This window comes from Mixophyes fleayi, chromosome 1 (genome assembly GCF_038048845.1).
Source record: "Mixophyes fleayi isolate aMixFle1 chromosome 1, aMixFle1.hap1, whole genome shotgun sequence".
Lineage (NCBI taxonomy): Eukaryota > Metazoa > Chordata > Amphibia > Anura > Limnodynastidae > Mixophyes > Mixophyes fleayi.
In genome coordinates, this window is record NC_134402.1 from 205,716,123 (window position 1) to 205,732,577 (window position 16,455).

Sequence of the window (16,455 nt, forward strand, 5' to 3'; positions counted from 1 at the left end):
CTTTTTTCGCCGTTATTACCCTACACCCACCGCCCAGGGGTGTAGGAAAGCCCTAGTGCTATCAGCACTGGAGAGTTTGACAAACACGGGAGTGTTTGAAATTGCTGCAAATCGCCAGATATGACCAGAGATTTTGAAGATCAGGGTAAAAATCGCAGCTTGATACATTTGATGAGTTTGGGACTAAAATCACGGTTAAAAACCCACGATTTGCTGCGATTTTAACACACTGGCAAAATCGCACCTTGATACATTTACCCCCTGATTTATTAGGAACAGGTATTGTTATGTGGCTATACAGAAGATTTTGTGTAAACAGGAAAGATCACACTCCAGACACACTTACATTTAAATACACAATGCCTTCCTCTGTAATTAAACATAGAGCTCTGTCTGTGGGGCCGTTTCCTATGCACATAGACCCACTACTAAACAAAAATAAGAGACCCCCTGGTGTGATGTACATTCATACAGGACTTGTGGACAATAATCCTTTTGCCTAGACTGAAACAATGGACAAGTCTGCATGCTAACGATACAACCCGGCAGTTATTTTAACTACTTCCAAAATAAAAATAGAATATACACAAGCTTAAATATGACTGACAAATATGGGGGAACCAGAAGGCTATAAAAAGTATATGTTTGATAGTCCGCAGTCACCTCCTTCCCTCACACATAGCTAGATCTAGAATCTAATATATTTGGTAAATGTAGATAACCTTTATAACTAAACATTATTTTCTTAATAACTGCCATTGACCACTGTGTTATATGAGAGGGAATGGTGTGCTATAAAATTAAACTGCCTAATTTATTTTATTTGCAGTATTACACACTTCACCAAGGAGTTCTTTGTACTGTGTTATCGAAACCTAAACCCAAACATGGCACAAAATCAGCAGAGGAGGAACTTGCAAAAGGTGTGTTTTCTTTAAATGCTGGATCAAAGAGTAAGGTAGATCAGGTGTTCACACTGGTCCCCAGATTCAAAAGTGGTGCTGTGGACAAATGTTATTTTCAGATTTAAATAATTAAATTAACATTGATTATGGTTTATTTTTTAATTGTGGCATAAGCAAATTAAATGAAGTTGCTGTTACAGAGGGATGTCTGTGTTGGTGTATGTGTGGTTTAAAAAGGTAAAGAGCAAACCCCATGAAAAACATAGTCAATTGGCCATGATGTCATGAAGCAGACTAGCAGGTGACTTTTGAGCTTCTTTTTGAGCTGTGGATTGGCATGCAAGACCTCCATGCATCAAACTGAGATATATGTGGCAGCATGTCATCACCAGGTTTATAAACAGGACTATTAATAAATGACAAACTAAGGACATAGGGTCCACTACTGAACTTCCTTTTAATAGAGCCTAGATAGGGGGGACTAAAAAGGCTTTGTTCCTCCCCAATGTAATTTTCCTGAAGCAACAATAACAGCAGCCTAGAGGCGCTGCAGTTCAATAGAGGTGCACTCATTAGTAGAGATGAGCGGACTCGGATATCTGAAATCCGAGCCCACCCGAACGTTGCCGATCCGAGCCGGATCCGAGACAGATCCGGGAATTCCCGCCAATTGCAAAACTGAAACCGAGGCTCTGAGTCATAATCCCGCTGTCGGATCTCGCGATACTCGGATCCTATAAATTCCCCGCTAGTCGCCGCCATCTTCACTCAGGAATTGATCAGGGTAGAGGGAGGTTGTGTTAGGTGGTCCTCTGTCCTGCTATATCTCGTGCTGTGCTGTGCTGTGCTGTTCAGTTCTGTGCTGTGCTGTGCTGTGCTGTGCTGTGCTGTTCAGTTCTGTGCTGTGCTGTGCTGTGTTCTGCTCAGTCCAGTGGTGCTGTGTCCTGTGCTCTATCCTTCTGAGTTCAGTGGTGCTGCTGGGTCCTGTGCTGTGTCCTGTTCAGTCCAGTGGTGCTGTGTCCTGTGCTCTGTCCTTCTGAGTTCAGTGGTGCTGCTGGGTCCTGTGCTGTGTCCTGTTCAGTCCAGTGGTGCTGTGTCCCCATTATTCCCAAAATATAAAAAATTTCAAAAAAAGTTATAAAAAAAATTACAAAAAAGTAATTATAAAAAAAAATAAAAAATATCCCAAAACAATCCTGCAGTATAAGTCCATTGGTACTGCGATATTACAAAGTTCACTGATTTTGCAGTATAAGTCCAGTGGTACTGCTATATTACAAAGTTCACTGATTCAGCAGTATAAGTCCAGTGGTACTGATGTATTACAAAGTTCACTGATTCAGCAGTATAAATCCAGTGGTACTGCTATATTACAAAGTTCACTGATTCAGCAGTATAATTCCAGTGGTACTGATATATTACAAAGTTCACTGATTCAGCAGTATAAGTCCAGTGGTACTGCTATATTACAAAGTTCACTGATTCAGCAGTATAAGTCCAGTGGTACTGATATATTACAAAGTTCACTGATTCAGCAGTATAAGTCCAGTGGTACTGCTATTACAAAGTTCACTGATTCAGCAGTATAAGTCCAGTGGTACTGATATATTACAAAGTTCACTGATTCAGCAGTATAAGTCCAGTGGTATTGCTATATTACAAAGTTCACTGATTCAGCAGTATAATTCCAGTGGTACTGATATATTACAAAGTTCACTGATTCAGCAGTATAAGTCCAGTGGTACTGCTATATTACAAAGTTCACTTATTCAGCAGTATAAGTCCAGTGGTACTGATATATTACAAAGTTCACTTATTCAGCAGTATAAGTCCAGTGGTACTCTCCTGTGCCGCATATAATTTTTAAAGGCTTGGCTGAGTGTGTGTGGCTTAGGGGTACGCTCTCTTGTGCTACATATAATGGAAAACAAAAATTTGGAGGATAAAGTAGGGAAAGATCAAGACCTCCTAATGCTGAAGCTGCTGCCACTAGTCATACCATAGACGATGAAATGCCATCAACGTCATCTGGCAAGCCCGATGCCCAATCTCCTAGTACAGGGCATGTAAAATCCAAAAAGCCAAAGTTCTCAAAAAGTAGCAAAAAGAGAAACTTAAAATCATCTGAGGAGAAACGTAAAGTTGGCAATATGCCATTTAAAACACGTAGTGGCACGGAACGGCTTAAGCCCTGGCCGTGTTCATGACTAGTGGTCCAGCTTCACCCAAGGATCTAAGCCCTCCTCCTCCCTCCCCCTACAAAAAATTTAAGAGAGTTATGCTGTCAGCAACAACAACAAAACAGCAAAGAACTCTGCCTTCTAAACAGATGACATCACAAATCCCCAAGGGGAGTCCAAGGGTGTTGGTGGTTGTGAAGCCTGACCTTCCCATCACTGTACGGGAAGAGGTGACTCCATTCAGCATTTGCAGCACACCATCTACATATGTTGGAAGGATCACCCACAGTGTAGATCCAGATTTGGATAATCAAGGTGTCAATGTTGTACACCGGGAGGAGGCTATTGATGTAGCTGGCGCTGTGGAGGAACTTGATGATGAGGATGGTGATGTGGTTATTGTAAATGAGGCACCAGGGGGGGAAACAGCTGATGTCCATGGGATGAGAAAGCCCATCGTCATGCCTGGTCAGAAGACCAAAAAATGCACCTCTTCGGTCTGGAGTTATTTTTATCCAAATCCGGACAACCAATGTATGGCCATATGTAGCTTATGTAAAGCTCAAATAAGCAGGGGTAAGGATCTTGCCCACCTAGGGACATCCTCCCTTATACGTCACCTGAATAACCTTCATAGTTCAGTGGTTAGTTCAGGAACTGGGCCTAGGACCGTCATCAGTACAGGGACACCTAAATCCCTTGGTCCTGTTGGATACACACCACCAACACCCTCCTCGTCAACTTCCTCCACGATCTTCATCAGATTTAGAACTGCAGGCCATGTCACCAGCCAGACTGAGTCCTCTTCTATACGGGATTCATCCAAGAAATCCTGCAGCGGTACGCCTACTACTGCCACTGCTGCTGTTGCTGCTGTTAGTCGGTCATCTTCCCAGAGGGGAAGTCGCAAGACCGCTACGTCTTTCAAAAACAATTGACCGTCCAACAGTCATTTGCCATGACCACAAAATACGATAGTAGTCGCCCTATTGCAAAGCGTATAACTGCGGCTGTAACTGCTATGTTGGTGTTAGATGTGCGCCCGGTGTCCGCCATCAGTGGAGTGGGATTTAGAGGGTTGATGGAGGTATTATGTCCCCGGTACCGAATCCCGTCGAGATTCCACTTCACTAGGCAGGCGATACCAAAGATGTACAGAGAAGTACGAGCAAGTGTCCTCAGTGCTCTTAAAAATGCGGTTGTACCCACTGTCCACTTACCCACGGACATGTGGACAAGTGGTTCTGGGCAAACGAAGGACTATATGACTGTGACAGCCCACTGGGTAGATGCATCCCCTTCCGCAGCAACAGCAGCAGCTGCATCAGTAGCAGCATCTACACAACGTCTGCTCGTGCCAAGGCAGGCAACATTGTGTATTACAGGCTTTAATAAGAGGCACAACGCTGACAACCAATTAGAGAAAATGAGGGAAATTATTTCGCAGTGGCTTACCCCACTTAGACTGTCCTGGGGATTTGTGGTGTCAGACAACGCCAGTAACATTGTGCGGGCATTGCATATGGGCACTTTCCAGCACGTCCCATGTTTTGCCCACACCGTTAATTTGGTGGTGCAGCATTACCTCAAGAGTGACAGGGGTGTGCAGGAGATGCTTGCGGTGGCCCGTAAAATTGCTGGACACTTTCGGCATTCTGCCAGTGCCTACCGCAGGCTCGAGGCACATCAAAAAAGCATGAACCTGCCCTGCCATCACCTCAAACAAGAGGTTGTGACGCGCTGGAACTCCACCCTCTATATGCTGCAGAGGATGGAGGAGCAGCAAAAGGCCATTCAGGCCTACACCACCACCTACGACATAGGCAAAGGAGTGGGGATGCGCCTGAGTCAATTGCAGTGGAGACTGATTTCCGTGTTGTGCAAGGTTCTCCAGCCGTTTGAACTTGCCACACGAGAAGTCAGTTCCGACACTGCCAGCTTGATTCAGGTGATTCCCCTGATCAGGCTGTTGCAGAAGCAGCTGGAGAAAGTGAGGGAGGAGCTGGTAAACCATTGCGATTCCACCAAGCATGTAGCTCTTGTGGATGAAGCCCTTCGTACGCTTTGCCAGGATCCGCGGGTGGTCACTATTTTAAAGGCAGAGGAATACATTCTGGCCACCGTTCTCAATCCTCGGTTTAAAGCGTATGTTTTGTCTCTGTTTCCGGCGGACATAAGTCTGCAGCGGTGCAAAGACCTGCTGGTCAGGAGATTGTCCTCTGAAGAGGACCGTGACATGCCAACAGCTCCACCCTCATTTTCTTCCACATCTGTGGCTGCGAGGAAAAAGCTCAGTTTTCCTAAAAGAGCCGCTGGCGGGGATGCTGATAACATCTGGGCCGGACTGAAGGACCTGCCAACCATTGCAGACATGTCTACTGTTGCTGCATTGGATGCTGTCACAATAGAAAAAATGGTGGAGGATTATTTTGCTGACACCATCCAAATAGACATGTCAGACAGTCCATATTGTTACTGGCAGGAAAAAAAAGGCAGTTTGGAAGCCCCTGTACAAACTGGCTCTATTTTACCTGAGTTGTCCCCCCTCCAGTGTGTACTCTGAAAGAGTTTTTAGTGCAGCGGGGAACCTGGTCAGTGAGCGGCGAAGGAGGTTGCTTCCTCAGAACGTTGAAAAAATTATGTTCATAAAAATGAATTATCAATTCCTCAATCAAGTACAGCACTGCCCTCCAGATAGTACAGAGGGACCTGTGGTTGTGGAGTCCAGCGGGGACGAATTGATAACGTGTGAGGAGGAGGAAGTACACACTGTAGGGGGAGAGGAATCAGAGGTTGAGGATGAGGACGACATCTTGCCTCAGTAGAGCCTGTTTATTTTGTACAGGGAGAGATGAATAGCTTTTTTGGTGTGGGGGCCCAAACAAACCAATCATTTCAGGCACAGTTTGGTAGGCCCTGTCGCTGAAATGATTGGTTTGTTAAAGTGTGCATGTCCTATTTCAACAACATATGGGTGGGTGAGAGGGCCCAAGGACAATTCCATCTTGCAACTCTTTTTTTTCTTTTTAGCTCTTTTTGTGGGGGTCCAAATAAACCAATCATTTCAGCCACAGTTGTTTGGTAGGCCCTGTCGCTGAAATGATTGGTTTGTTAAAGTGTGCATGTCCTATTTCAACAACATAAGGGTGGGTGGGAGGGCCCAAGGACAATTCCATCTTGCAACTCTTTTATTGCCATTATGTGACCATTCAACAGTCGTTTGCCATGAGCACAAAGTAAAACAAAATTAAAACAAATTCAACAAATTAAACCAAAAGTAAAATGCCCTGTCATAATCAAAAACAAGAGGTATTGACGTGCTTGAACTACTGTAGTGTTTATAAGTTAGAAACACTACACTTGAAAGCTTGAGCCTTTAAATGAAAAAGTCACTCTTCATTGCACGAATATTTGCAACAGCGACAATTTTTGGGTTAACAAAGTCAACAAATAACACTTCGACCCTGTCTGTCTTTCACATACTTGATGATGTTATAAACACTACACTTGAAAGTTGGAGGAAGTATTGTGGCCCCGGTACCAAATTGGGTACCGGGGCCACTCCACTATGCAGTCCAGATAGAGGCGTATCAGATATTAAACAATGTTGACTGTTGCTGCCAAATCATAAATTAATGAAAATGACCTGTCATTGTCAAAAACAAGAGGTATTGACACGCTCGAACTACACCCTGTATATTCTGCAGAGGATGTAGGAGCAGGCAGCTGTGCAGTGGAATTCAGACCATTTGAAGGCGGAGGTATTGTGGCCCCGGTATCAAATTGTTTACTGGGACCACTGCACTATGCAGTCCAGAAAGCTACCTCGGTGAAACGTTTTGGACTAAAAACAATATTGTGAGGTGTGAGGTGTTCAAAATAGACTGGGAATTAGTGGAAATGATTGTTATTGAATGTTATTGAGGTTAATAATAGCGTAGGAGTGAAAATAAACCAAAAAACTTGTTTTTAACATTTTTTATGTTTTTTTCAAAAAAAATCCGAATCCAAAACCTTAAATCCGAACCAAAACCTTTCGTCAAGTGTTTTGCGAAACAAATCCGAACCCAAAACCTCAAGCAAATTCGAATCCAAAACAGAAAACACGAGACACCAAAAGTGGCCAGTGCACATCCCTACTCATTAGGTGTGCTCCGGAGCTCTCATATATGAAACATCAGAAGTGTGGGGAAAGACACTTTAATCCTTCCACAAACCCAGCTTCACTAAATAAATCTTACCCTAATACATTATACCAATCAAAGTTTTAGTCATTTTTGCACCTGGTCTGTCTTTCACAAAAGAAGGTTAAAGATTTTGGCACTATATATATATCATTTTCCTTCCTCAACAAGCCCCATTGTAGTACACATAGACCCATATTATTTCCTTTATACTGAAGATAAAATAAATAACACTATCATGTGATTAATATACAGAATTACAGCTGGCACAGGAATATTAAAGTGTGATCTTCTGAATCCTGATGTTGTTATCCTATTGAACATGCCAGAGCTTATATCTCTGATGCTGGGGCAAGAGATGCAGAAATTTGGGGAGGGAGAAAACTCAGCCAACTAAAAATGCAATCCACCATCTGTGCCCAGCACAAGGTTGCTATTTGCTTATCCATAGAGGAATACTGAGTAGCAACACAATGCAGTTGATACTCTAACTTATTAAAGAACGCTTTTTCTAAAATACTTGGTCAGTGATAGTATAAACATAAAATATACCTCCCAATATTTTCAGTGTGTAAAATGAACATTATATGCACACCCAAAGGGGGAGTAGTCATTCATATTATGGGCATGCATGTGTCACATTCCATTCTGAAGCACTAGACCCCTTTCAATCCGCTTTCCCTCCTCTCAAAAAACCTTATATTGCCACATACACCAGTACAAACTTCCCAGCAATCCTGGTCATCAGGGAAAAAATCATGACAGTCGAATCATGAGACAGTCCCTTGGAATCCGGACATTCTTGCCTAAATTGGGGCCAGTACTGATACCAAATGATTTGCAGTACTGTAAGTCTGCAAAACTGAAGATGTCTGATAATGGTCAAACCATGGGAGTGATTGTAGAAATTGCTATGGCAATATTAAAAGGGATCATAAACCACTAGAACCGCTTCACAAGGTCTTGCCTATAGCAGCTATAGATTCCCAGGAACATGATATGTTCCACAGTACTCTGTTGTCCTCAGGTCTCAGTCCACCCTATTGGGGTGGACTGAACATAGAAGGAGGTAGCAGACAACTGCTAGGGTAGCAGAAAGTCTAAAACAGAAAGTCTAGGACAAAAGTCGGGGCAGGCTGAGTACAAGGGCATAATAAAAAAATTCAGGTGATAACAAGAAGTCAAATGAGTTCAGAATACTAAACAGAACACTGTCTCTATCATAAGCTATCATCAGCACAGGTGATAGGAAGAGCTTTAAATACACAAAATGAGTAATTAGAGAAGTTCAGCCATATTAGCAGCACAAGTGCAGCAGGTTTTAATGAACTAGTTGCTTACTTTGCAATTCTTCAGACACCATTATACTGCTCCTCACAAAACTGCCTTCAAAGAGGATCCTGTTTTTGTTCTCTACCAATACAGATGTCAGTGACACAGACCCTCACATAATTGTCTCTAGAGTAAAACACTTGAATTTTAAAAGCAAGAATTATATATATATTTTGTGATTGTGTATTTCAGATTCAAAGAGCACCCCGGTTTTTGCCCACAAGCCAATTCAGATGTCAGTGCTACTGCCCATCACACAATTGTTTTCACAGTTTAACACTTGGATTTTAAAAGAAAAAAATATATATATTTTTTTAAGGGTGCACAGCTCTAAATCAAACGGCACACTCACAAGTACAGATTTGAGTGATACTGCCCTTAAAACTTTAGCCTTTTACAGTCATACACACTAAAAGCAAGAATTAGTTTTTGTCCACTTCTAGTTAGTTTGCTTACATACTAATATGCTATTACTATCAGTAGTCACTGATTATCTACTCTTTACTCTCTCACACCCAGTTTATCAGCACACAATTTCAGCAGACTGCAAAGATTTCTGCTGTAAAATGACCAGTAATCCAGTACACATTGATTGTGTTTTTGAAACTCCCCAACCCACTTTCTCAGCACACAACTGTAGCAAATGAGCACCCCACATTTAACAATTCTAAAATAGCAGCTAAGAACAGGAGGGAGGGCTAAAAATAGAAGATCTCGATCCAAGACAGGCAAGATCCGACATTTTCCCGAAAATTACGTTTTGCTTCTTTTTCCAATCCAAATTTCGTGCGAGAAATCGAGTCATGGCTCGGTTCAACTCTTTACACCAAAATCTGGATCTGTTGGATTTCTATGAGCCTCTCATCTCTAGTACCAACTCTGTATTAGGTAGATGTACTGGTCGCTGAAAGTATATTTATAGATTTTCAATTGTGCATGTATCAAAGACTTATCTATTAGCAAAATGTATAGTTTTAATATATGACTGAAAAGTAAAAAATATTGAACTTTTTAATTTAATTACCGTAAAATAGTTTAGTTTTATTTATTATTATTTTGTGCTTGTGTTGCATCCTATGTTTATATGTGGAGATGTTTTTGTTGTTGACAACAATAGCAATAGCACCTGTACAATAAACTTAGCACACTTCAGATAATCATTAAAAAACACAAGTAGAAAACTGTATTACATTTATTATTGTACTATATATAATAACTTATAAATTGATACTATTTCTCTGATCTATCGCTCTATCCACAGCTTGTTTTCTATAATTTTTTCAACACAGCTGTATTTGTTGTCCTCTGTATAACTGTCATCTTGTACCTTTCTTACAGCTGGATGGTTGCTTAGTTTTGAACGTTTGACTATTGGAAAGAAGATTGGAGAAGGAGAGTTTGGAGGTGAAGCTTATAAATAATTAAACTTTCTAACAAGTGCTAACGCATTGGTAAAGACATCAAGGTCCTGGTGCAAATCCTGAGCTGGCAGGTCCTCTTACCCATTTCCACTGCCATCCTCTATCTTAGCTGCAGTTATGCATATATACAAAATAAGAAAAGATATTGAAAATGAATAATCAGCATATACATAAGATAAACATACAAAATTACCAAATTGCTGTACCTTAAAAGCATTTGTTAGTAATGCATGCTGCATGACTGTGTTACTTGACTGGGGTTGCGTTTCTAGTTCACCTCCTACACAAGGGATCAATCAGCATGTATGTACATTTAGAAATAGAGCACCTCATAGTATGGTGGCATCTTAGTTAACATTATTGTTTTACGGTCCTAGGGGCTTAGGATTGAGTCCAACAAGGACATGGAGTTCATACATTGCCCCTATGATTACATGAATTTCTTTTTAGTGTTCTAGTTTCTTCCCATGTTTCAAAAACCTATTGGTAGGTTATCTGGCTTCTCATTAATTTGGCCCACCGATATGGGTTTGTATGCTGTGATTTTTCTAAGAAATTAGATTGTAAATTCCACTGTGAGAGGTACTGATGTGAGTGAAAAAACATTCTGATTGTATAGTGCTACATAATATTCCCAACATTTGGGTATCCAGCATCGGGACAGGGGACATAACCACTGCAATATGGGAGTGTAGCCCCCATCATGGTGGGGGTGTGGCCACACAACCTAGGGGCATGCAGTGAATGATGCATAACTTCCAAATTTACCACCCACGGGACAAAGGGAATGTGGGACAGAGCCTTTAAATAGGATTATATAAATACTATATAAATAATGACTAAATAATAATAGCAATAGAGACTAATCCTACAGAATACTTAATAACCCACTACCTACATAGGCAAATGGTAATATTATTAGCACTGAAAACTTCTAAACCACCACACAATTTAAATAGTATCTGTAAGGCTTCAATGCATCATGAGGTACCTGCATATGAAAACACACCCAGGGCAGCCCCATACAAATGATTACCCCAAAACCTGAGGGTAAGCTGGAGAAGTGATTAGATGCTGCACACAGATAGTGAACTCTGCTAAATATTGTGCTCTGTGCATGGAAGCTCTTTGTGTTATGTTAAGAGGAGTTTGCAGGAAGATAAACAGTCAATGTTATAATTAACCAGGAAGCTGCAGACCTAGACACCAATATGACCCAGGAAAATTGGGGGTCGCTGCGTGGGCACCCAAATTCCATCAGAGTCTTAATGACATATTGCTATGCCACTGCAAAAGCTTCATTGCTCATAATTGGGCTCCAATGTTAATTGTTTGAAACAACTTTATGTTTTTGGTGTTTATGTGATATTATCTTTATGAAAATGGTTTATATTTATATGAACTGAGCTGTTCTTCTCCATTTCTATTTTACTACCACGTTCGCGCTTTGTAGACAAATATTGCAAAAAACAATTACAGTACAGTACAGTAGTATTTTAGAATTTGTTTATAATTATTAAGAAACTCTTTGCCAGGTATCAACATACCAAAAACTCTTATATTATAAGGTCCTAAAAAAGAGTACTGAATGTTAGAAACTCTCCTCGCATATCAAAAACATCACATGACAACCATAGCTTTTTGCCTGGTTCTTTTGTAGGAAATCATTGGTGGAAATTATAAGGTTTACTAGAGCCATTACACTTGTGTTATCCAGAACATAAGAGAGACTCTATGATTTAAGAGCAGAAAAAGGTTTTTCTTATTTCTACTAAATTGTTTACTATAATGTTGATTAATTTAATAATAATATTAATGATTGGAAATGTATTATGTTAGTCTTGCTGTACTCCAGTGCAGATATGTATGATAATGTCGGTCCCAGACTGAAACACAGGTAGTTAAAGCAGTAATGCAATACAGGTGCCATCCCCATTCATCACCATTGCCGTGTGGATGGATACTTTCTCTTGCTAGCAGGGTACATCCTGCTGTTTCCTCCGGCCAAAATTCTATGCTTGCTCATCACTTTCCTCAGTAACAGGACGCTTCTTTGGTTCCTATGTCAGCGATCAGTTTGATGTCATTGACTACCAATACCTTGGTTTGATGTCACTGACTACTGATACTTGGGCTGCCTAAATAAGGCAGATACAGATCCAGTGATTACTCATCTAGTGATCTGTGTGAGTCCTAGTGATTCTAGTCCCTTGGTGCTACTTGTTCTGTTGGATATACTGTTTCCTGACACAGCTTGTCCCTGACTAATCTCTTGCCTTTATCACTACCATTATTATAACATTTGGATCTCCTGGTTTTCGGGCAGTTCCCTAGTGTTTTTCTGTCTCACGTATCAGTTCTGTTTGGATCTTCTGGTTTGATCTCGGCTACACAGTCTACCCTTCTAATTGCTTCTCAGAACTACTATTGTCCATTCTGGTTCTGAACTGGCCACAGCACTGCCTCAAGCCGCGCCCTTTTGGGTGCACTCAACTACTTGTCAGGCATCGTCCCCGCACCCTCACCAGGAGCCGGGGACGGACGTCTTCTCTCCTTCCTTGCCGTCCCGTTGGTCCCGTTGCTTAGCAACGGGACGCTACTTCTGGTCCTAATAGGAAGTTCAGGCGCATGCGCCCGAACATCGCGTCCCTGTTGCTAGGGAACATAGACGCATTTCCTGACCTCTGGCTCCCTAACGATTCCTTTGCTTTATCCTTTGGTACCTTATCTAGCCTGTGTTAGCAGTCGCGGCGGCCGCGGACACCGCCGCGACTCTCACCTCCTTTATGCAGGAGTCCCGGTCGTCGCTATGACGACCGGAACGTCATTTCCGGGATCTACGGTCGGACGCCAACAGCAGTAGCGCCGCGTCCCTGGGGACAGCCGGGCGCGTGTGCGAGAATAAGCAAGCCTGTGGGCTAATTGGGTAATTAATTAGTATCAGAACCCCTGTCCATGTGATCTAGTGCCAGGCTCTGATTGGCTGGTACTGGTATTTAAGGCAGTGAGGTCTGCAGCCTCACTGCCGGTTATAGCTTCTGCTACCCAGTCTGCTGACCTGCTTTGTTCCTGTTCCTGTCTATTGAACTTCTACTGATCTCCCGTGTATGACCCTTGGCTTGGATTTGGACTTCGCTTGTGTATCCCGTGACCCTGACCATTGGCCTGTTTACCGTTTCTTCTGTTTGCCTGTGACCCTTGACCCCAGCCTGTTATCTGGACTTGCTACCTGCTGCCGGCCCTTGACCTCTGCGTGGACCACACTTCGCTTGCCTGGGTTCTCCCCAGCCAATACACACTTCACGACCCTCTGTCAGTCTGCAGCCCAGCCTGTCCCCACCATCAGGGGCTCCAGTGAACACCTGATTGGCAGAGTAGACTCTGGGTTGTGTTGTGCCGGCTGGATGGGGTTCCTAACAGCCTGCACGGTTTTGACCTTGGATTTCACGACTACGATAGTTCAACCATACCTACATCGAAGTTATCAAGCAGGTCTTTGAAGCAGAGTGATGTTTTATTGTTCAAGTGTCCTAACAAGGACATCCTCACTGATTTAGAGTATCAAAGGTCAGGTCAGATGGAACATCAGAATGATACATTACATGCTCACACAGCTCATCTTTTATACAGTTCTGACAGAGGCAATTTTTAGACTCAGTATGTAACCCCGTTTACCAAAACATTGATTTACATACATTGCAAAGCAACTAATATTTATACTTGGCTATGAAATTCTTAGAAACCTTGCTGTGATATCCTGCATCTTTGTTTTAGATGCAGGAAATGTAGCAGCATGTTTCAAATTAAACCTTCCTGTCTCCAAGTTAAACCTCACACATCAAAAGGCCTGATTGGCATGTGGCCTTTCATCAGACCATTCGGAATACATATTCACACAGAACAACAAAAGAACTCACTACAAGCCACTTCCCCAAATCACAATACACCAAAGGCTTGGTAAACACAGGCTCATTGTATAAGATATATACATCAGAAATAGGCATATCCTATAGCAAGGTTAAACAGAAAAACCAACTTTTCTACCCTGGTCTCAGAGATAATGATTTCCTATCTCACAATATACACAATATCAAAAAATAAGTGCAAATGCAATTACATAAATAAGTGCCCTGCACTATTTGCTTTAAATAAATTTTTTACCAAAAGTTATTTAATAGTGATCCAGTCACAGGTACCCTAAGAGATGTCAGGGATTTCTGAATCAATGTTCCATTACTTTCGATTGTAACTCCGGGGCCTTCTCTACTGAACGTTCCAAGGTGGTTTTCATTATTTTGCTTCTTTCTGGACAAGCCCTAGCATGAGCTTCACCAATGTGGGAACGGGATGAACCTCTCCTTCTGAATGTTTCCTCCTTTATAACAACATTCTGGAAAATGTTTGACAAACCAGGTCGAGTTTCTTCTGCAGCCTCTAGACTCCTTTCCCTATGTCAAGGTGTTACGGCAGACAGGGAACACCATAAACTTGTAGAACAGGCAGGAGAGGTCTTCACCTATAGCAGCCGCCTTTCCCGTAGAGCTGGACGCGCTCACGGGTACTCAGATGCCCCCAGGTCTTAAACTCAGAGTAGTACAAGTTTATGATGTTACTGCAGTGCTGGCGAGGGCCAGATAGGAGGTAGTAACGGAGTCCAGTAAAAAGGCCATGGTCAAAGGGTAATAGCAGACAGCGGGGTGAAGTCCAGGCAAGGGTCAGGGACCAGCAGAAGGCAGTCATTTGCAGAGAACAGGCTAGGTCAGGGTCACAGGCAATCCAAAGGTCCAGAAGCAAGCCAGGGGTCATACACGGGAAATCAACAAAGAACACTGAACAGGAGCAGGAACAGGGAAAAGGGAGCCAAGCAAAGCAGGACACTATAACTGGCAGTGAGGCTCAGTCCTCACTGCCTTAAATAGTGAGGGGGACCAATGAACAGCAGAGTGCCAGCGAGCCACCTCCCTATTCAACATATTCTGCACTACATACCCCTGTGCGCGTGTGCTCCCGGCTGTTTAGACAACTGACCAGTTGCGGTGGCAAGGAAAACTAAGCGTCCTGGTTGTTGCCTAGGCAACCGGGACGTAGAGGGCGGAAGTGACGTCCTGGTCGTTATGGTGACAGCCGGGACGCCAGAGGCACCAGGAGGCGAGCTGTGGTTGCCCGCAGTGGAGGCGGGTGGCAACACTACTCCCCTTTGAGGAGGGGTCAAGGACTTCCAGGCTTCCCAGGAAACTTCCAAAAGATGTCCTTAATAAGTTTGTTAGCATGGAGATGTTTTTGCGGCACACAAGACCGTTCCTCCGGGCCATAGCCCTTCCAGTGGACCACAAAGTGGACTTGGCTTTGCACCTTTTTGGAGTCAAGGATTCTCTCAATGAGGAATTATTGGGGGTAAATGTATCAATGTCCGGATCCTTCAACTCCGGCGAGATTGGCGTCTTCAGCGCTTAAATTTAAAGCGGCACTGCCTTGTAAAGGGAAGTTTACATTTACCCCTTGGTGTTCTTTGACTGAGACTGAACGAGGTCTACGAAGTTGATGTGGCCTGAATTTATGCGACCATGTAACCGCTTTAAGCAAGGAACAGTGGAAAGCATTAGGAATCTTGAGTGAGGGAGGAAAATTCAACCTGAAAGCCACAGGGTTAATCCGTCTAGTAATGACAAAGGGTCCAATGAATCTGGGACCTAACTTCTTGCAGGGCTGCTTGAGTCTGATGTTGCGGGTCGACAGCCACACTTTGTCACCGACTTTGAAAGGACATGGTCCGCGGTGACGTAATCAGCATAATGTTTTGACTTGAATGAAGTCTGTTTGAGGGCAATATGAACTTTTTTCCATATCAGGAAGAGATGAGTAGTAGAGGAACGAGACCTTGATTGATTTGAGACTTCCAGAGCAGACAAAGAGTTGGACCGAGGATGGAACCCAAGGTTACAGAAGAATGTGGACACCAGAGTGGAAGAATGGCATGAATTGTTGTAAGCAAATTCTGCCCATTTGGGCAGAGTAGCCCAGTCATTATGGCATTTGGTCACATACAGGAGATGAAATTGTTCAAGGGATTGGTTGACCCTTTCCATTTGTCCGTTGAACTGCGGGTGATATGCTGAAGACAGGCAAATTTTGATTCCCAGTCGGGTACAGAAAGCTCTCCAGAAGGTGGCGACAAATTGGGAGCCGCGATCCGAAACAATCCAAGGGGAATGAAGTGGGCCATCTTACTAAGTTGATCAACGATCACCCAGATGGTGTTAAAGCTGGATGAGCGAGGCAGTTCCACGATGAAGTCCATTGAAATGTGTGTCCAGGATTTAACTGGAACAGACAGAGGCATAAGGGGGCCTGCAGGAAGTTTGCGGGAAGACTTGTTCCTGGCACAAGTTTCAAAGGACAGGACATATTCTTTGGTATCCACAGACAACGAAGG

The 16,455-nt window shown here is 42.9% G+C and overlaps 1 protein-coding gene across 8 annotated transcripts in view; it reads left to right on the plus strand.

Moving 5' to 3' along the window:
• The window catches only part of MATK (megakaryocyte-associated tyrosine kinase), a 308,995-nt gene that overhangs the window by 255,059 nt on the left and 37,481 nt on the right, over positions 1-16,455 (plus strand). For all 8 annotated transcript variants that reach the window (XM_075204813.1, XM_075204805.1, XM_075204806.1 and 5 more), the window contains 2 exons: positions 830-923; positions 9,940-10,005. In XM_075204813.1, coding sequence (XP_075060914.1) covers positions 830-923; positions 9,940-10,005 — 160 coding nt within the window. The remainder of the gene's footprint in view (positions 1-829; positions 924-9,939; positions 10,006-16,455) is intronic.